This window comes from Phalangium opilio, unplaced genomic scaffold, assembly GCF_054372755.1.
Source record: "Phalangium opilio isolate 3A_F unplaced genomic scaffold, DU_Popi_V2 ptg000009l_1, whole genome shotgun sequence".
NCBI classification, from domain to species: Eukaryota; Metazoa; Arthropoda; class Arachnida; order Opiliones; family Phalangiidae; genus Phalangium; species Phalangium opilio.
Window position 1 is genome coordinate 2,155,294 of NW_028324146.1, and position 21,213 is coordinate 2,176,506.

The 21,213-nt window shown below is 38.2% G+C and overlaps 4 protein-coding genes across 4 annotated transcripts; all 4 read left to right on the plus strand.

Annotated features, from left to right (window-relative positions):
- Window positions 1-1,870: 1,870 nt before the first annotated feature.
- Window positions 1,871-5,881, plus strand: LOC149713108 (uncharacterized). The gene is made up of 2 exons (XM_089845727.1): window positions 1,871-2,069; window positions 3,939-5,881. Exon 2 carries the CDS (start codon window positions 3,945-3,947, stop codon window positions 5,706-5,708), a length of 1,764 nt encoding a protein of 587 aa, XP_089701853.1. The 5' UTR covers window positions 1,871-2,069; window positions 3,939-3,944; the 3' UTR covers window positions 5,709-5,881.
- Window positions 5,882-7,185: 1,304 nt separating this feature from the next.
- On the plus strand, window positions 7,186-11,191 carry LOC149713109 (uncharacterized). Its single transcript, XM_089845739.1, has 2 exons — window positions 7,186-7,379; window positions 9,249-11,191. The coding sequence occupies exon 2, from the start codon at window positions 9,255-9,257 to the stop codon at window positions 11,016-11,018; it is 1,764 nt and encodes a 587-aa protein (XP_089701865.1). The 5' UTR covers window positions 7,186-7,379; window positions 9,249-9,254; the 3' UTR covers window positions 11,019-11,191.
- A 1,304-nt stretch (window positions 11,192-12,495) lies between these two features.
- LOC149713110 (uncharacterized) lies at window positions 12,496-16,501 on the plus strand. The gene is made up of 2 exons (XM_089845715.1): window positions 12,496-12,689; window positions 14,559-16,501. The coding sequence occupies exon 2, from the start codon at window positions 14,565-14,567 to the stop codon at window positions 16,326-16,328; it is 1,764 nt and encodes a 587-aa protein (XP_089701841.1). The 5' UTR covers window positions 12,496-12,689; window positions 14,559-14,564; the 3' UTR covers window positions 16,329-16,501.
- Window positions 16,502-18,353: 1,852 nt separating this feature from the next.
- Window positions 18,354-21,055, plus strand: LOC149713111 (uncharacterized). Its single transcript, XM_089845747.1, has one exon. It carries the CDS (start codon window positions 19,136-19,138, stop codon window positions 20,897-20,899), a length of 1,764 nt encoding a protein of 587 aa, XP_089701873.1. The 5' UTR covers window positions 18,354-19,135; the 3' UTR covers window positions 20,900-21,055.
- The last annotated feature ends 158 nt before the right edge of the window (window positions 21,056-21,213 follow it).

Genomic DNA, 21,213 nt, shown 5'->3' on the forward strand with positions numbered 1-21,213 from the left:
CCTTGGCTGTGAAAAATGATGGCAAAAATGCACCAAATAATAATTTTACATCCGAATTTGAACTTAATAGTGCGAAATCTAAAAACGATACTGATGCGTTTCCACCATCGAACGAAGCAATTCACGCTTCACATTCCACAGCAGTTAAGCAGGGATTAGGTGAAGACTTGGAAATACCTGTAAGCTACGTGAAAAATGAATTAGTTTTAGGTGACAACCACCTTTTTAACCTTGACAATTTTTCTGAAAACCCCAACTTCTTTGATGTTAAAAAATGTTCTATTGTTTTGAAGAAATTGGAGGATTTGGGGACTTACCATGGGCGCTATTATTTCTGGATGAAAGAATTTCCATATTCGTATGAAGTTGTCAAGGTTAATTTTAATTCTCTTATATAATGCTAAATATGAGACAGTAGTCTTTTGACGGTTTTAGAATTGAGTAATCTTCAGCCATTACTTAGAATATGTGCCTCAAGTTCATTGAAATTTTTTTCTCATCATAAATTGTTATCTGTAATTGTATATCCAACTTCATTTACTAATAAACACTTGAACCAATGCTACTATAATGTTTGCATTTTTCGTTTGTTAGGGCAATAATTTACTTTCTGTTTTAATTGTAATAGTGCGACACAAACAGGAAACTTAAGAGAGTAGCCCCACAGTGCGCGGCCTTTAACAGTGCTAGAACGATAACCCGTAACGCATACCTAACACTTAAATGAAGTACAGTAAATCGGAGCAGAAGCATATAATACTTCTCTTCGAGAGGCGTGTATGACAAAGCGGGGTAATTGTAACATGATTCTTCCCAAAATCAGATCATTTAGAATAAGGTTACTGTTAAAGCCCTAGCTAGATGTCGTCCTAATGTGATGGATTGTAGAGACACTGAAAACGCAGTTTCGTAATCGTAACCAAAGAGAGTATAGGGGAGGAGTGGAAGCTCCCCCGCTCCACAAGGCTAAATTACAATGTTCCCCCTAAATTATACTAGTGGTACGAGGGAGTTTCCGGCTCAGTCGCGCCACCTACGATACCGTTTAATGCCTCAAACGGAAATGCCTCGGTACTGCCACGGAGCTTCTATTACAGGGAGAGGAAACTCCGTCTCTTCCCCCTCGCTCTTAGCGTACCTCGGTTCTGCGCACCGTTTTCATTCCTCGCGCGCACACTGAGCCGAAGTAAACAAAGTCTGACGTCATTTTCTTGTCGTAAGGAAGTTGGAGGAACGCGACCCCTGCTTGTAGACAAGGCTTACCGACCGCCGTTGAAAGTTTGAAGACGTTGAACGTGGTCGTGTAGCTCCGTTGTGCTCTGAACAAATCCAGATTATATTAAGCTCCGTGATTATGTTGAAAATAAAGGTTTTGTGACTATACAAATGGAGACAAAAGCCTCTCTCCCTGCTAAGACTAAAAAGGTACGGACTATAAACTTTAATTCCTGGCCATAAAAGGACGATTTATATCGTGAATCGCTTCTACAGCTTCCGTAAACACATTTATTCTTCTTCCCCTTTTTACAAACTAACTGATTGTAATCGCAATCCATTTTAATTTTTAAAATTGTACCAATTATTATAGCAATTAAACATTAAAAAGTCCGAGGCTTATGTCTTTCTACGAACGAGTGAAGGCGGCCATCTTTGTTGTTTACCTAGGCTCCAATTTTTTACCAGTGAAAACCGAGGGGGGGATTAAAAATGTGCCCCTTTTTATGGACAAATAGTGTCTACGTTTCCTAAGGGCCTTTACAGTACTTGAGGGGAAGGAAGTTTCCTCTCCCTGTTAATAGAAGCTCCGTGGTACTGCGCATTGAAGATGCGCGGTAGAAAAGAGGAACAAGATTTTCCCCTCTTTCCACTCCTCCCTATACTCTCTTCGTCGTAACCGGTGCTAGCGACTTCAATCTGCAAGTTTTGTTCACAGGTCTGAAACAATTTTTACGTCGCGAGTCCGGCATAATTTTCGACCGAGCTTTTTTCATTCTGTTGACATAGCATTCTGCCAGTTTGAGGGCTATTGCTCTGACAACCTACCTAGAGCTTGAATTTAATTATTAAAAGTAAGTTACGTTATTTCAATTGCCTGAGTTTTTGTAATTGTGTCTTATTCATGAAGGCTTAGTCAACTTTTCAATATCTATTTATTAACCTCCCTCTTTTTGCAAACTACTTGCATCCTACCACGCTGCTTCCCTAAACGCGTACGTGTAGCTACCTTCCACAGTGCATTAGACCAATGCATTGTCAAAGGTGGCTACACGTACGCGTATAGGGGATGCTTAAACTCTCTAATAGCGTTAAGAGGTGGTAATTATCTCTTAACATGCTGAAAAGGGTCATTTCCCGCCCCTATTATCTAAGGAACCACAAATGCTACTAGTTAACGGTTTTGATAAAGGGAAATCAAATTTAGTTCATGATATATTATTGACAATGATGGCATGAGAAATTAGTGAATATTAATTAAAAATTAATTGCCTTACATTAAGTGTTCCCTGACCTATTATCTCAAGTTGTAATAATGTTAATTATATAAACTTTATTTCTGACGAAGTTTAAAAGTCAGACGTAGTTTATGGTATGATTTGAGATTTTTAAGTTTAATTGTTTTTAAATTACGATAAGAAATGTATATTCGAACAGTTTTAAGCATAAACTTGAAGATGTTGCTACAAGCAACCTCGTATATAAGGGGCTCTGGCTGGGGTGACTGGGGTCAAACTCGAAAGCTCGTCTGAACGTTGAGCCTCCGAGATGATCTAGGCCCGTGCGTGTCGACTTTTATGTGGGGAAATATTTTCACCCAATATGTGTACTAGATGGTGCTTTTATTACAGTTGCTATAGGGGGTCTTCCATAAATTGTCGTTGATATTTTAGGGGCCAATTATAAAAATTTTATGAAAGAAAAAGGTTTCACCCTTAAATTCACTTAATTGTTTTAAGGGCTATTTATTTATTATTGAATCTTTTGGTTAGATTGTGTGGACAACAAAATTAATTATGATATTTTAACATTGAGTTTTTTTTTTTAGTAAAACAAAACTTCTTGAAGTTCCTATTTCACAGTTTTATTATACTATAAGAGGAATTTTTTTACTCCTTCCTAACCTTTCATATTTTAACCTTAACTATTTTATCCTTTACTTCTTTGGCATGATTGTTTAATAAAGGTCTTCGGATATTTTCTAAAACGATTTTTTTACTATCCGCGACCTCGGCTTCACCACTCTACGTCTATGCCCTGCCCTAATATTGTAGCAATCGGCGGGGTCACGAGGCTGAACTTATTTTTATTTTACGGTACTAAAAGCGCCCTCAAGCGAGAAAACACGGCGAACTAATTTAGTTAAAAAAATATTCTCGCTTCGCGATAGGCACGGGCCTAGATCATCTCGTAGGGTCCGGTTCTCGCTTTGTAAATTGGCCTCATCCAATATGGAAGTCCATCTTCTTTGCCTTCAGATATTAGAATTAAAATTTATGAAGAAAAAATAAAAAGCCAGAACTCCTAAACTGCCTTGCTAAAGCTGATAACTTCTACTACACCTCTTCTTTATAAATAAGTAAAAACTGTCTTTGTAGACAAAGACGCAAAAAAGTAAAATTAATTGCCTGAAGTACAGATATTGAAATTTTCACTTTTGAAGTCATAAAACATAGATTTTTTGAAAATAATTTCGTATCTTTGTTTTTTTGACCAAAGTTGAAATATTTTATCGTGTGCATCATTTTAAAAATAGTGCGCGTACGAATTTTATTTTCTCTGAAAAGTTTATAGTTAGGTTTGAGTATTCGGCCCCATAAGGAGAATAAAACTGACAGGAAATCGTTGATAGCAGACAAAATAAAATGAGTGTGAAAACTTAACAAAACGTGTTTGTTAATTTTAAAGTTTAAAAAATTAACGTTTTAAATTTAAATTTAAAGCCACACATGGAGACTCACAGTGACAATCGTCCGTTCAAATGCAATTTTTGCGAACATCGTAGCGCTACTAAGGGACTCTTAAAGTGTCACCTCGCAACTCATAGTGATGAGCGTCCGTTCAAATGCAATTTTTGCGAACATCGTAGCCGTACTAAGGCATGTTTAAGGTCTCACCTCGCAACTCATAGCGATGAGCGTCGGTTCAAATGCGATGTTTGCGAATATCGTAGCTATAGTAAGGGAAATTTAAACCTTCACCTCGCAACTCATAGCGATGAGCGTCGGTTCAAATGCGATGCTTGCGAATATCGGTGCCATAGAAAGGCAATTTTGAAGCATCACCTCGCAACTCATAGTGATGAGCGTCCATTCAAATGCATCTTTTGCGAACATCGTAGCCGTACTAAGGCATGTTTAAGGTCTCACCTCGCAACTCATAGTGATGAGCGTCCGTTCAAATGCGATATTTGCGAATATCGTTGCCGTTTCAAGGGAAATTTAAAGTATCACCTTGCGACTCATAGCGATGAGCATCAGTTCAAATGCGATGTTTGCGAATATCGTAGCCATAGTAGGGGAAATTTAAAGTGTCACCTCGCAACTCATAGTGATGAGCGTCGGTTCAAATGCAATGTTTGCGAATATCGTAGCCATAGTAAGGGAAGTTTAAATCGTCACCTCGCAACTCATAGTGATGAGCGTCCGTTCAAATGCAATGTTTGCGACTACTCCGCCCTAAGAAGGGGTGATTTAAAGAGACACATCGCGGCACACACTGACGAGCGTCCATTCAGTTGCAATATTTGTGAAAAACGTTTCCGATGCCTGGATTATTTAAAGCAACACTTGTTGACTCACAGCGCGGAACGCCCACTGAAATGCAGTATCTGCAAATTCTGTACTCGATTTCGGTCGAATTTAAAGGTGCACATGGCGACTCACGGAGACGTAGGCTCATTTAAATGCGATATTTGTGAATACGAAGCCAAGTTAAAGAGTCTATTAAAACAACACGTTGCCCGATGTCACGCTGACGAGGCTAATCCATCGAAATTGGGAACTGGAACTGAAATCAGGAACACTGTTTTTTCTCAACCAAAGGTGAAGCGCAACAAACGAGGAAGTTCGCTGCCCAAGATAAACGATTCAAATATCAACGATGATTCTCCTAATCAAATTGACAACTCGAAAGAAGTTCATTCTGAATCAGATCCAGATGATCCCGAAATTTCGAGGGTTTCTAATTGTAACCCATCAAAAGCTAAAAAGTTCAAATCCACCCATATGACTTCATCAAATACTTCGCCATCCAAGTACAATAATAACACTCAGTGCCAATCTAAAATCACTGAAAAAATGAAGACAGACGAATCCTTGGCTGTGAAAAATGATGGCAAAAATGCACCAAATAATAATTTTACATCCGAATTTGAACTTAATAGTGCGAAATCTAAAAACGATACTGATGCGTTTCCACCATCGAACGAAGCAATTCACGCTTCACATTCCACAGCAGTTAAGCAGGGATTAGGTGAAGACTTGGAAATACCTGTAAGCTACGTGAAAAATGAATTAGTTTTAGGTGACAACCACCTTTTTAACCTTGACAATTTTTCTGAAAACCCCAACTTCTTTGATGTTAAAAAATGTTCTATTGTTTTGAAGAAATTGGAGGATTTGGGGACTTACCATGGGCGCTATTATTTCTGGATGAAAGAATTTCCATATTCGTATGAAGTTGTCAAGGTTAATTTTAATTCTCTTATATAATGCTAAATATGAGACAGTAGTCTTTTGACGGTTTTAGAATTGAGTAATCTTCAGCCATTACTTAGAATATGTGCCTCAAGTTCATTGAAATTTTTTTCTCATCATAAATTGTTATCTGTAATTGTATATCCAACTTCATTTACTAATAAACACTTGAACCAATGCTACTATAATGTTTGCATTTTTCGTTTGTTAGGGCAATAATTTACTTTCTGTTTTAATTGTAATAGTGCGACACAAACAGGAAACTTAAGAGAGTAGCCCCACAGTGCGCGGCCTTTAACAGTGCTAGAACGATAACCCGTAACGCATACCTAACACTTAAATGAAGTACAGTAAATCGGAGCAGAAGCATATAATACTTCTCTTCGAGAGGCGTGTATGACAAAGCGGGGTAATTGTAACATGATTCTTCCCAAAATCAGATCATTTAGAATAAGGTTACTGTTAAAGCCCTAGCTAGATGTCGCCCTAATGTGATGGATTGTAGAGACACTGAAAACGCAGTTTCGTAATCGTAACCAAAGAGAGTATAGGGGAGGAGTGGAAGCTCCCCCGCTCCACAAGGCTAAATTACAATGTTCCCCCTAAATTATACTAGTGGTACGAGGGAGTTTCCGGCTCAGTCGCGCCACCTACGATACCGTTTAATGCCTCAAACGGAAATGCCTCGGTACTGCCACGGAGCTTCTATTACAGGGAGAGGAAACTCCGTCTCTTCCCCCTCGCTCTTAGCGTACCTCGGTTCTGCGCACCGTTTTCATTCCTCGCGCGCACACTGAGCCGAAGTAAACAAAGTCTGACGTCATTTTCTTGTCGTAAGGAAGTTGGAGGAACGCGACCCCTGCTTGTAGACAAGGCTTACCGACCGCCGTTGAAAGTTTGAAGACGTTGAACGTGGTCGTGTAGCTCCGTTGTGCTCTGAACAAATCCAGATTATATTAAGCTCCGTGATTATGTTGAAAATAAAGGTTTTGTGACTATACAAATGGAGACAAAAGCCTCTCTCCCTGCTAAGACTAAAAAGGTACGGACTATAAACTTTAATTCCTGGCCATAAAAGGACGATTTATATCGTGAATCGCTTCTACAGCTTCCGTAAACACATTTATTCTTCTTCCCCTTTTTACAAACTAACTGATTGTAATCGCAATCCATTTTAATTTTTAAAATTGTACCAATTATTATAGCAATTAAACATTAAAAAGTCCGAGGCTTATGTCTTTCTACGAACGAGTGAAGGCGGCCATCTTTGTTGTTTACCTAGGCTCCAATTTTTTACCAGTGAAAACCGAGGGGGGGATTAAAAATGTGCCCCTTTTTATGGACAAATAGTGTCTACGTTTCCTAAGGGCCTTTACAGTACTTGAGGGGAAGGAAGTTTCCTCTCCCTGTTAATAGAAGCTCCGTGGTACTGCGCATTGAAGATGCGCGGTAGAAAAGAGGAACAAGATTTTCCCCTCTTTCCACTCCTCCCTATACTCTCTTCGTCGTAACCGGTGCTAGCGACTTCAATCTGCAAGTTTTGTTCACAGGTCTGAAACAATTTTTACGTCGCGAGTCCGGCATAATTTTCGACCGAGCTTTTTTCATTCTGTTGACATAGCATTCTGCCAGTTTGAGGGCTATTGCTCTGACAACCTACCTAGAGCTTGAATTTAATTATTAAAAGTAAGTTACGTTATTTCAATTGCCTGAGTTTTTGTAATTGTGTCTTATTCATGAAGGCTTAGTCAACTTTTCAATATCTATTTATTAACCTCCCTCTTTTTGCAAACTACTTGCATCCTACCACACTGCTTCCCTAAACGCGTACGTGTAGCTACCTTCCACAGTGCATTAGACCAATGCATTGTCAAAGGTGGCTACACGTACGCGTATAGGGGATGCTTAAACTCTCTAATAGCGTTAAGAGGTGGTAATTATCTCTTAACATGCTGAAAAGGGTCATTTCCCGCCCCTATTATCTAAGGAACCACAAATGCTACTAGTTAACGGTTTTGATAAAGGGAAATCAAATTTAGTTCATGATATATTATTGACAATGATGGCATGAGAAATTAGTGAATATTAATTAAAAATTAATTGCCTTACATTAAGTGTTCCCTGACCTATTATCTCAAGTTGTAATAATGTTAATTATATAAACTTTATTTCTGACGAAGTTTAAAAGTCAGACGTAGTTTATGGTATGATTTGAGATTTTTAAGTTTAATTGTTTTTAAATTACGATAAGAAATGTATATTCGAACAGTTTTAAGCATAAACTTGAAGATGTTGCTACAAGCAACCTCGTATATAAGGGGCTCTGGCTGGGGTGACTGGGGTCAAACTCGAAAGCTCGTCTGAACGTTGAGCCTCCGAGATGATCTAGGCCCGTGCGTGTCGACTTTTATGTGGGGAAATATTTTCACCCAATATGTGTACTAGATGGTGCTTTTATTACAGTTGCTATAGGGGGTCTTCCATAAATTGTCGTTGATATTTTAGGGGCCAATTATAAAAATTTTATGAAAGAAAAAGGTTTCACCCTTAAATTCACTTAATTGTTTTAAGGGCTATTTATTTATTATTGAATCTTTTGGTTAGATTGTGTGGACAACAAAATTAATTATGATATTTTAACATTGAGTTTTTTTTTTTAGTAAAACAAAACTTCTTGAAGTTCCTATTTCACAGTTTTATTATACTATAAGAGGAATTTTTTTACTCCTTCCTAACCTTTCATATTTTAACCTTAACTATTTTATCCTTTACTTCTTTGGCATGATTGTTTAATAAAGGTCTTCGGATATTTTCTAAAACGATTTTTTTACTATCCGCGACCTCGGCTTCACCACTCTACGTCTATGCCCTGCCCTAATATTGTAGCAATCGGCGGGGTCACGAGGCTGAACTTATTTTTATTTTACGGTACTAAAAGCGCCCTCAAGCGAGAAAACACGGCGAACTAATTTAGTTAAAAAAATATTCTCGCTTCGCGATAGGCACGGGCCTAGATCATCTCGTAGGGTCCGGTTCTCGCTTTGTAAATTGGCCTCATCCAATATGGAAGTCCATCTTCTTTGCCTTCAGATATTAGAATTAAAATTTATGAAGAAAAAATAAAAAGCCAGAACTCCTAAACTGCCTTGCTAAAGCTGATAACTTCTACTACACCTCTTCTTTATAAATAAGTAAAAACTGTCTTTGTAGACAAAGACGCAAAAAAGTAAAATTAATTGCCTGAAGTACAGATATTGAAATTTTCACTTTTGAAGTCATAAAACATAGATTTTTTGAAAATAATTTCGTATCTTTGTTTTTTTGACCAAAGTTGAAATATTTTATCGTGTGCATCATTTTAAAAATAGTGCGCGTACGAATTTTATTTTCTCTGAAAAGTTTATAGTTAGGTTTGAGTATTCGGCCCCATAAGGAGAATAAAACTGACAGGAAATCGTTGATAGCAGACAAAATAAAATGAGTGTGAAAACTTAACAAAACGTGTTTGTTAATTTTAAAGTTTAAAAAATTAACGTTTTAAATTTAAATTTAAAGCCACACATGGAGACTCACAGTGACAATCGTCCGTTCAAATGCAATTTTTGCGAACATCGTAGCGCTACTAAGGGACTCTTAAAGTGTCACCTCGCAACTCATAGTGATGAGCGTCCGTTCAAATGCAATTTTTGCGAACATCGTAGCCGTACTAAGGCATGTTTAAGGTCTCACCTCGCAACTCATAGCGATGAGCGTCGGTTCAAATGCGATGTTTGCGAATATCGTAGCTATAGTAAGGGAAATTTAAACCTTCACCTCGCAACTCATAGCGATGAGCGTCGGTTCAAATGCGATGCTTGCGAATATCGGTGCCATAGAAAGGCAATTTTGAAGCATCACCTCGCAACTCATAGTGATGAGCGTCCATTCAAATGCATCTTTTGCGAACATCGTAGCCGTACTAAGGCATGTTTAAGGTCTCACCTCGCAACTCATAGTGATGAGCGTCCGTTCAAATGCGATATTTGCGAATATCGTTGCCGTTTCAAGGGAAATTTAAAGTATCACCTTGCGACTCATAGCGATGAGCATCAGTTCAAATGCGATGTTTGCGAATATCGTAGCCATAGTAGGGGAAATTTAAAGTGTCACCTCGCAACTCATAGTGATGAGCGTCGGTTCAAATGCAATGTTTGCGAATATCGTAGCCATAGTAAGGGAAGTTTAAATCGTCACCTCGCAACTCATAGTGATGAGCGTCCGTTCAAATGCAATGTTTGCGACTACTCCGCCCTAAGAAGGGGTGATTTAAAGAGACACATCGCGGCACACACTGACGAGCGTCCATTCAGTTGCAATATTTGTGAAAAACGTTTCCGATGCCTGGATTATTTAAAGCAACACTTGTTGACTCACAGCGCGGAACGCCCACTGAAATGCAGTATCTGCAAATTCTGTACTCGATTTCGGTCGAATTTAAAGGTGCACATGGCGACTCACGGAGACGTAGGCTCATTTAAATGCGATATTTGTGAATACGAAGCCAAGTTAAAGAGTCTATTAAAACAACACGTTGCCCGATGTCACGCTGACGAGGCTAATCCATCGAAATTGGGAACTGGAACTGAAATCAGGAACACTGTTTTTTCTCAACCAAAGGTGAAGCGCAACAAACGAGGAAGTTCGCTGCCCAAGATAAACGATTCAAATATCAACGATGATTCTCCTAATCAAATTGACAACTCGAAAGAAGTTCATTCTGAATCAGATCCAGATGATCCCGAAATTTCGAGGGTTTCTAATTGTAACCCATCAAAAGCTAAAAAGTTCAAATCCACCCATATGACTTCATCAAATACTTCGCCATCCAAGTACAATAATAACACTCAGTGCCAATCTAAAATCACTGAAAAAATGAAGACAGACGAATCCTTGGCTGTGAAAAATGATGGCAAAAATGCACCAAATAATAATTTTACATCCGAATTTGAACTTAATAGTGCGAAATCTAAAAACGATACTGATGCGTTTCCACCATCGAACGAAGCAATTCACGCTTCACATTCCACAGCAGTTAAGCAGGGATTAGGTGAAGACTTGGAAATACCTGTAAGCTACGTGAAAAATGAATTAGTTTTAGGTGACAACCACCTTTTTAACCTTGACAATTTTTCTGAAAACCCCAACTTCTTTGATGTTAAAAAATGTTCTATTGTTTTGAAGAAATTGGAGGATTTGGGGACTTACCATGGGCGCTATTATTTCTGGATGAAAGAATTTCCATATTCGTATGAAGTTGTCAAGGTTAATTTTAATTCTCTTATATAATGCTAAATATGAGACAGTAGTCTTTTGACGGTTTTAGAATTGAGTAATCTTCAGCCATTACTTAGAATATGTGCCTCAAGTTCATTGAAATTTTTTTCTCATCATAAATTGTTATCTGTAATTGTATATCCAACTTCATTTACTAATAAACACTTGAACCAATGCTACTATAATGTTTGCATTTTTCGTTTGTTAGGGCAATAATTTACTTTCTGTTTTAATTGTAATAGTGCGACACAAACAGGAAACTTAAGAGAGTAGCCCCACAGTGCGCGGCCTTTAACAGTGCTAGAACGATAACCCGTAACGCATACCTAACACTTAAATGAAGTACAGTAAATCGGAGCAGAAGCATATAATACTTCTCTTCGAGAGGCGTGTATGACAAAGCGGGGTAATTGTAACATGATTCTTCCCAAAATCAGATCATTTAGAATAAGGTTACTGTTAAAGCCCTAGCTAGATGTCGCCCTAATGTGATGGATTGTAGAGACACTGAAAACGCAGTTTCGTAATCGTAACCAAAGAGAGTATAGGGGAGGAGTGGAAGCTCCCCCGCTCCACAAGGCTAAATTACAATGTTCCCCCTAAATTATACTAGTGGTACGAGGGAGTTTCCGGCTCAGTCGCGCCACCTACGATACCGTTTAATGCCTCAAACGGAAATGCCTCGGTACTGCCACGGAGCTTCTATTACAGGGAGAGGAAACTCCGTCTCTTCCCCCTCGCTCTTAGCGTACCTCGGTTCTGCGCACCGTTTTCATTCCTCGCGCGCACACTGAGCCGAAGTAAACAAAGTCTGACGTCATTTTCTTGTCGTAAGGAAGTTGGAGGAACGCGACCCCTGCTTGTAGACAAGGCTTACCGACCGCCGTTGAAAGTTTGAAGACGTTGAACGTGGTCGTGTAGCTCCGTTGTGCTCTGAACAAATCCAGATTATATTAAGCTCCGTGATTATGTTGAAAATAAAGGTTTTGTGACTATACAAATGGAGACAAAAGCCTCTCTCCCTGCTAAGACTAAAAAGGTACGGACTATAAACTTTAATTCCTGGCCATAAAAGGACGATTTATATCGTGAATCGCTTCTACAGCTTCCGTAAACACATTTATTCTTCTTCCCCTTTTTACAAACTAACTGATTGTAATCGCAATCCATTTTAATTTTTAAAATTGTACCAATTATTATAGCAATTAAACATTAAAAAGTCCGAGGCTTATGTCTTTCTACGAACGAGTGAAGGCGGCCATCTTTGTTGTTTACCTAGGCTCCAATTTTTTACCAGTGAAAACCGAGGGGGGGATTAAAAATGTGCCCCTTTTTATGGACAAATAGTGTCTACGTTTCCTAAGGGCCTTTACAGTACTTGAGGGGAAGGAAGTTTCCTCTCCCTGTTAATAGAAGCTCCGTGGTACTGCGCATTGAAGATGCGCGGTAGAAAAGAGGAACAAGATTTTCCCCTCTTTCCACTCCTCCCTATACTCTCTTCGTCGTAACCGGTGCTAGCGACTTCAATCTGCAAGTTTTGTTCACAGGTCTGAAACAATTTTTACGTCGCGAGTCCGGCATAATTTTCGACCGAGCTTTTTTCATTCTGTTGACATAGCATTCTGCCAGTTTGAGGGCTATTGCTCTGACAACCTACCTAGAGCTTGAATTTAATTATTAAAAGTAAGTTACGTTATTTCAATTGCCTGAGTTTTTGTAATTGTGTCTTATTCATGAAGGCTTAGTCAACTTTTCAATATCTATTTATTAACCTCCCTCTTTTTGCAAACTACTTGCATCCTACCACACTGCTTCCCTAAACGCGTACGTGTAGCTACCTTCCACAGTGCATTAGACCAATGCATTGTCAAAGGTGGCTACACGTACGCGTATAGGGGATGCTTAAACTCTCTAATAGCGTTAAGAGGTGGTAATTATCTCTTAACATGCTGAAAAGGGTCATTTCCCGCCCCTATTATCTAAGGAACCACAAATGCTACTAGTTAACGGTTTTGATAAAGGGAAATCAAATTTAGTTCATGATATATTATTGACAATGATGGCATGAGAAATTAGTGAATATTAATTAAAAATTAATTGCCTTACATTAAGTGTTCCCTGACCTATTATCTCAAGTTGTAATAATGTTAATTATATAAACTTTATTTCTGACGAAGTTTAAAAGTCAGACGTAGTTTATGGTATGATTTGAGATTTTTAAGTTTAATTGTTTTTAAATTACGATAAGAAATGTATATTCGAACAGTTTTAAGCATAAACTTGAAGATGTTGCTACAAGCAACCTCGTATATAAGGGGCTCTGGCTGGGGTGACTGGGGTCAAACTCGAAAGCTCGTCTGAACGTTGAGCCTCCGAGATGATCTAGGCCCGTGCGTGTCGACTTTTATGTGGGGAAATATTTTCACCCAATATGTGTACTAGATGGTGCTTTTATTACAGTTGCTATAGGGGGTCTTCCATAAATTGTCGTTGATATTTTAGGGGCCAATTATAAAAATTTTATGAAAGAAAAAGGTTTCACCCTTAAATTCACTTAATTGTTTTAAGGGCTATTTATTTATTATTGAATCTTTTGGTTAGATTGTGTGGACAACAAAATTAATTATGATATTTTAACATTGAGTTTTTTTTTTTAGTAAAACAAAACTTCTTGAAGTTCCTATTTCACAGTTTTATTATACTATAAGAGGAATTTTTTTACTCCTTCCTAACCTTTCATATTTTAACCTTAACTATTTTATCCTTTACTTCTTTGGCATGATTGTTTAATAAAGGTCTTCGGATATTTTCTAAAACGATTTTTTTACTATCCGCGACCTCGGCTTCACCACTCTACGTCTATGCCCTGCCCTAATATTGTAGCAATCGGCGGGGTCACGAGGCTGAACTTATTTTTATTTTACGGTACTAAAAGCGCCCTCAAGCGAGAAAACACGGCGAACTAATTTAGTTAAAAAAATATTCTCGCTTCGCGATAGGCACGGGCCTAGATCATCTCGTAGGGTCCGGTTCTCGCTTTGTAAATTGGCCTCATCCAATATGGAAGTCCATCTTCTTTGCCTTCAGATATTAGAATTAAAATTTATGAAGAAAAAATAAAAAGCCAGAACTCCTAAACTGCCTTGCTAAAGCTGATAACTTCTACTACACCTCTTCTTTATAAATAAGTAAAAACTGTCTTTGTAGACAAAGACGCAAAAAAGTAAAATTAATTGCCTGAAGTACAGATATTGAAATTTTCACTTTTGAAGTCATAAAACATAGATTTTTTGAAAATAATTTCGTATCTTTGTTTTTTTGACCAAAGTTGAAATATTTTATCGTGTGCATCATTTTAAAAATAGTGCGCGTACGAATTTTATTTTCTCTGAAAAGTTTATAGTTAGGTTTGAGTATTCGGCCCCATAAGGAGAATAAAACTGACAGGAAATCGTTGATAGCAGACAAAATAAAATGAGTGTGAAAACTTAACAAAACGTGTTTGTTAATTTTAAAGTTTAAAAAATTAACGTTTTAAATTTAAATTTAAAGCCACACATGGAGACTCACAGTGACAATCGTCCGTTCAAATGCAATTTTTGCGAACATCGTAGCGCTACTAAGGGACTCTTAAAGTGTCACCTCGCAACTCATAGTGATGAGCGTCCGTTCAAATGCAATTTTTGCGAACATCGTAGCCGTACTAAGGCATGTTTAAGGTCTCACCTCGCAACTCATAGCGATGAGCGTCGGTTCAAATGCGATGTTTGCGAATATCGTAGCTATAGTAAGGGAAATTTAAACCTTCACCTCGCAACTCATAGCGATGAGCGTCGGTTCAAATGCGATGCTTGCGAATATCGGTGCCATAGAAAGGCAATTTTGAAGCATCACCTCGCAACTCATAGTGATGAGCGTCCATTCAAATGCATCTTTTGCGAACATCGTAGCCGTACTAAGGCATGTTTAAGGTCTCACCTCGCAACTCATAGTGATGAGCGTCCGTTCAAATGCGATATTTGCGAATATCGTTGCCGTTTCAAGGGAAATTTAAAGTATCACCTTGCGACTCATAGCGATGAGCATCAGTTCAAATGCGATGTTTGCGAATATCGTAGCCATAGTAGGGGAAATTTAAAGTGTCACCTCGCAACTCATAGTGATGAGCGTCGGTTCAAATGCAATGTTTGCGAATATCGTAGCCATAGTAAGGGAAGTTTAAATCGTCACCTCGCAACTCATAGTGATGAGCGTCCGTTCAAATGCAATGTTTGCGACTACTCCGCCCTAAGAAGGGGTGATTTAAAGAGACACATCGCGGCACACACTGACGAGCGTCCATTCAGTTGCAATATTTGTGAAAAACGTTTCCGATGCCTGGATTATTTAAAGCAACACTTGTTGACTCACAGCGCGGAACGCCCACTGAAATGCAGTATCTGCAAATTCTGTACTCGATTTCGGTCGAATTTAAAGGTGCACATGGCGACTCACGGAGACGTAGGCTCATTTAAATGCGATATTTGTGAATACGAAGCCAAGTTAAAGAGTCTATTAAAACAACACGTTGCCCGATGTCACGCTGACGAGGCTAATCCATCGAAATTGGGAACTGGAACTGAAATCAGGAACACTGTTTTTTCTCAACCAAAGGTGAAGCGCAACAAACGAGGAAGTTCGCTGCCCAAGATAAACGATTCAAATATCAACGATGATTCTCCTAATCAAATTGACAACTCGAAAGAAGTTCATTCTGAATCAGATCCAGATGATCCCGAAATTTCGAGGGTTTCTAATTGTAACCCATCAAAAGCTAAAAAGTTCAAATCCACCCATATGACTTCATCAAATACTTCGCCATCCAAGTACAATAATAACACTCAGTGCCAATCTAAAATCACTGAAAAAATGAAGACAGACGAATCCTTGGCTGTGAAAAATGATGGCAAAAATGCACCAAATAATAATTTTACATCCGAATTTGAACTTAATAGTGCGAAATCTAAAAACGATACTGATGCGTTTCCACCATCGAACGAAGCAATTCACGCTTCACATTCCACAGCAGTTAAGCAGGGATTAGGTGAAGACTTGGAAATACCTGTAAGCTACGTGAAAAATGAATTAGTTTTAGGTGACAACCACCTTTTTAACCTTGACAATTTTTCTGAAAACCCCAACTTCTTTGATGTTAAAAAATGTTCTATTGTTTTGAAGAAATTGGAGGATTTGGGGACTTACCATGGGCGCTATTATTTCTGGATGAAAGAATTTCCATATTCGTATGAAGTTGTCAAGGTTAATTTTAATTCTCTTATATAATGCTAAATATGAGACAGTAGTCTTTTGACGGTTTTAGAATTGAGTAATCTTCAGCCATTACTTAGAATATGTGCCTCAAGTTCATTGAAATTTTTTTCTCATCATAAATTGTTATCTGTAATTGTATATCCAACTTCATTTACTAATAAACACTTGAACCAATGCTACTATAATGTTTGCATTTTTCGTTTGTTAGGGCAATAATTTACTTTCTGTTTTAATTGTAATAGTGCGACACAAACAGGAAACTTAAGAGAGTAGCCCCACAGTGCGCGGCCTTTAACAGTGCTAGAACGATAACCCGTAACGCATACCTAACACTTAAATGAAGTACAGTAAATCGGAGCAGAAGCATATAATACTTCTCTTCGAGAGGCGTGTATGACAAAGCGGGGTAATTGTAACATGATTCTTCCCAAAATCAGATCATTTAGAATAAGGTTACTGTTAAAGCCCTAGCTAGATGTCGCCCTAATGTGATGGATTGTAGAGACACTGAAAACGCAGTTTCGTAATCGTAACCAAAGAGAGTATAGGGGAGGAGTGGAAGCTCCCCCGCTCCACAAGGCTAAATTACAATGTTCCCCCTAAATTATACTAGTGGTACGAGGGAGTTTCCGGCTCAGTCGCGCCACCTACGATACCGTTTAATGCCTCAAACGGAAATGCCTCGGTACTGCGCATTGAAGATGCGCGGTAGAAAAGAGGAACAAGATTTTCCCCTCTTTCCACTCCTCCCTATACTCTCTTCGTCGTAACCGGTGCTAGCGACTTCAATCTGCAAGTTTTGTTCACAGGTCTGAAACAATTTTTACGTCGCGAGTCCGGCATAATTTTCGACCGAGCTTTTTTCATTCTGTTGACATAGCATTCTGCCAGTTTGAGGGCTATTGCTCTGACAACCTACCTAGAGCTTGAATTTAATTATTAAAAGTAAGTTACGTTATTTCAATTGCCTGAGTTTTTGTAATTGTGTCTTATTCATGAAGGCTTAGTCAACTTTTCAATATCTATTTATTAACCTCCCTCTTTTTGCAAACTACTTGCATCCTACCACACTGCTTCCCTAAACGCGTACGTGTAGCTACCTTCCACAGTGCATTAGACCAATGCATTGTCAAAGGTGGCTACACGTACGCGTATAGGGGATGCTTAAACTCTCTAATAGCGTTAAGAGGTGGTAATTATCTCTTAACATGCTGAAAAGGGTCATTTCCCGCCCCTATTATCTAAGGAACCACAAATGCTACTAGTTAACGGTTTTGATAAAGGGAAATCAAATTTAGTTCATGATATATTATTGACAATGATGGCATGAGAAATTAGTGAATATTAATTAAAAATTAATTGCCTTACATTAAGTGTTCCCTGACCTATTATCTCAAGTTGTAATAATGTTAATTATATAAACTTTATTTCTGACGAAGTTTAAAAGTCAGACGTAGTTTATGGTATGATTTGAGATTTTTAAGTTTAATTGTTTTTAAATTACGATAAGAAATGTATATTCGAACAGTTTTAAGCATAAACTTGAAGATGTTGCTACAAGCAACCTCGTATATAAGGGGCTCTGGCTGGGGTGACTGGGGTCAAACTCGAAAGCTCGTCTGAACGTTGAGCCTCCGAGATGATCTAGGCCCGTGCGTGTCGACTTTTATGTGGGGAAATATTTTCACCCAATATGTGTACTAGATGGTGCTTTTATTACAGTTGCTATAGGGGGTCTTCCATAAATTGTCGTTGATATTTTAGGGGCCAATTATAAAAATTTTATGAAAGAAAAAGGTTTCACCCTTAAATTCACTTAATTGTTTTAAGGGCTATTTATTTATTATTGAATCTTTTGGTTAGATTGTGTGGACAACAAAATTAATTATGATATTTTAACATTGAGTTTTTTTTTTAGTAAAACAAAACTTCTTGAAGTTCCTATTTCACAGTTTTATTATACTATAAGAGGAATTTTTTTACTCCTTCCTAACCTTTCATATTTTAACCTTAACTATTTTATCCTTTACTTCTTTGGCATGATTGTTTAATAAAGGTCTTCGGATATTTTCTAAAACGATTTTTTTACTATCCGCGACCTCGGCTTCACCACTCTACGTCTATGCCCTGCCCTAATATTGTAGCAATCGGCGGGGTCACGAGGCTGAACTTATTTTTATTTTACGGTACTAAAAGCGCCCTCAAGCGAGAAAACACGGCGAACTAATTTAGTTAAAAAAATATTCTCGCTTCGCGATAGGCACGGGCCTAGATCATCTCGTAGGGTCCGGTTCTCGCTTTGTAAATTGGCCTCATCCAATATGGAAGTCCATCTTCTTTGCCTTCAGATATTAGAATTAAAATTTATGAAGAAAAAATAAAAAGCCAGAACTCCTAAACTGCCTTGCTAAAGCTGATAACTTCTACTACACCTCTTCTTTATAAATAAGTAAAAACTGTCTTTGTAGACAAAGACGCAAAAAAGTAAAATTAATTGCCTGAAGTACAGATATTGAAATTTTCACTTTTGAAGTCATAAAACATAGATTTTTTGAAAATAATTTCGTATCTTTGTTTTTTTGACCAAAGTTGAAATATTTTATCGTGTGCATCATTTTAAAAATAGTGCGCGTACGAATTTTATTTTCTCTGAAAAGTTTATAGTTAGGTTTGAGTATTCGGCCCCATAAGGAGAATAAAACTGACAGGAAATCGTTGATAGCAGACAAAATAAAATGAGTGTGAAAACTTAACAAAACGTGTTTGTTAATTTTAAAGTTTAAAAAATTAACGTTTTAAATTTAAATTTAAAGCCACACATGGAGACTCACAGTGACAATCGTCCGTTCAAATGCAATTTTTGCGAACATCGTAGCGCTACTAAGGGACTCTTAAAGTGTCACCTCGCAACTCATAGTGATGAGCGTCCGTTCAAATGCAATTTTTGCGAACATCGTAGCCGTACTAAGGCATGTTTAAGGTCTCACCTCGCAACTCATAGCGATGAGCGTCGGTTCAAATGCGATGTTTGCGAATATCGTAGCTATAGTAAGGGAAATTTAAACCTTCACCTCGCAACTCATAGCGATGAGCGTCGGTTCAAATGCGATGCTTGCGAATATCGGTGCCATAGAAAGGCAATTTTGAAGCATCACCTCGCAACTCATAGTGATGAGCGTCCATTCAAATGCATCTTTTGCGAACATCGTAGCCGTACTAAGGCATGTTTAAGGTCTCACCTCGCAACTCATAGTGATGAGCGTCCGTTCAAATGCGATATTTGCGAATATCGTTGCCGTTTCAAGGGAAATTTAAAGTATCACCTTGCGACTCATAGCGATGAGCATCAGTTCAAATGCGATGTTTGCGAATATCGTAGCCATAGTAGGGGAAATTTAAAGTGTCACCTCGCAACTCATAGTGATGAGCGTCGGTTCAAATGCAATGTTTGCGAATATCGTAGCCATAGTAAGGGAAGTTTAAATCGTCACCTCGCAACTCATAGTGATGAGCGTCCGTTCAAATGCAATGTTTGCGACTACTCCGCCCTAAGAAGGGGTGATTTAAAGAGACACATCGCGACACACACTGACGAGCGTCCATTCAGTTGCAATATTTGTGAAAAACGTTTCCGATGCCTGGATTATTTAAAGCAACACTTGTTGACTCACAGCGCGGAACGCCCACTGAAATGCAGTATCTGCAAATTCCGTACTCGATTTCGGTCGAATTTAAAGGTGCACATGGCGACTCACGGAGACGTAGGCTCATTTAAATGCGATATTTGTGAATACGAAGCCAAGTTAAAGAGTCTATTAAAACAACACGTTGCCCGATGTCACGCTGACGAGGCTAATCCATCGAAATTGGGAACTGGAACTGAAATCAGGAACACTGTTTTTTCTCAACCAAAGGTGAAGCGCAACAAACGAGGAAGTTCGCTGCCCAAGATAAACGATTCAAATATCAACGATGATTCTCCTAATCAAATTGACAACTCGACAGAAGTTCATTCTGAATCAGATCCAGATGATCCCGAAATTTCGAGGGTTTCTAATTGTAACCCATCAAAAGTTAAAAAGTTCAAATCCACCCATATGACTTCATCAAATACTTCGCCATCCACGTACAATAATGACACTCAGTGCCAATCTAAAATCACTGAAAAAATGAAGACAGACGAATCCTTGGCTGTGAAAAATGATGGCAAAAAAGCACCAAATAATAATTTTACATCCGAATTTGAACTTAATAGTGCGAAATCTGAAAACGATACTGATGCGTTTCCACCATCGAACGAAGCATTTCACGCTTCACATTCCACAGCAGTTAAGCAGGGATTAGGTGAAGACTTGGAAATACCTGTAAGCTACGTGAAAAATGAGTTAGTTTTAGGTGACAACCACCTTTTTAACCTTGACAATTTTTCTGAAAACCCCAATTTCTTTGATGTTAAAAAATGTTCTATTGTTTTGAAGAAATTGGAGGATTTGGGGACTTACCATGGGCGCTATTATTTCTGGATGAAAGAATTTCCATATTCGTATGAAGTTGTTAAGGTTAATTTTCATCCTTTTATATAATACAAAATATGAGTCGGTAGTCTTAACGGTTTTAGAATTGAGTAATCTTCAGCTATTAGAATATGTACCTCAAGTTCATTTATTCTCATCATAAATTGTTATATCTGTAATTTTATATCCGACTTCATTTACTAATAAACACTTGAACCAATGCTACTGTAATGATTGCAAGTAATGAATTTTTCGTTTGTTTGGGCAATAATTTACTTTCTGTTTTAATTGTAATAGTGCGACACAAACTGGAAACTTCAGAGAGTAGCCCCACTGTTCTTGGCCTTTAACAGTGTTAGAACGATTACCCGTAACGCATACCT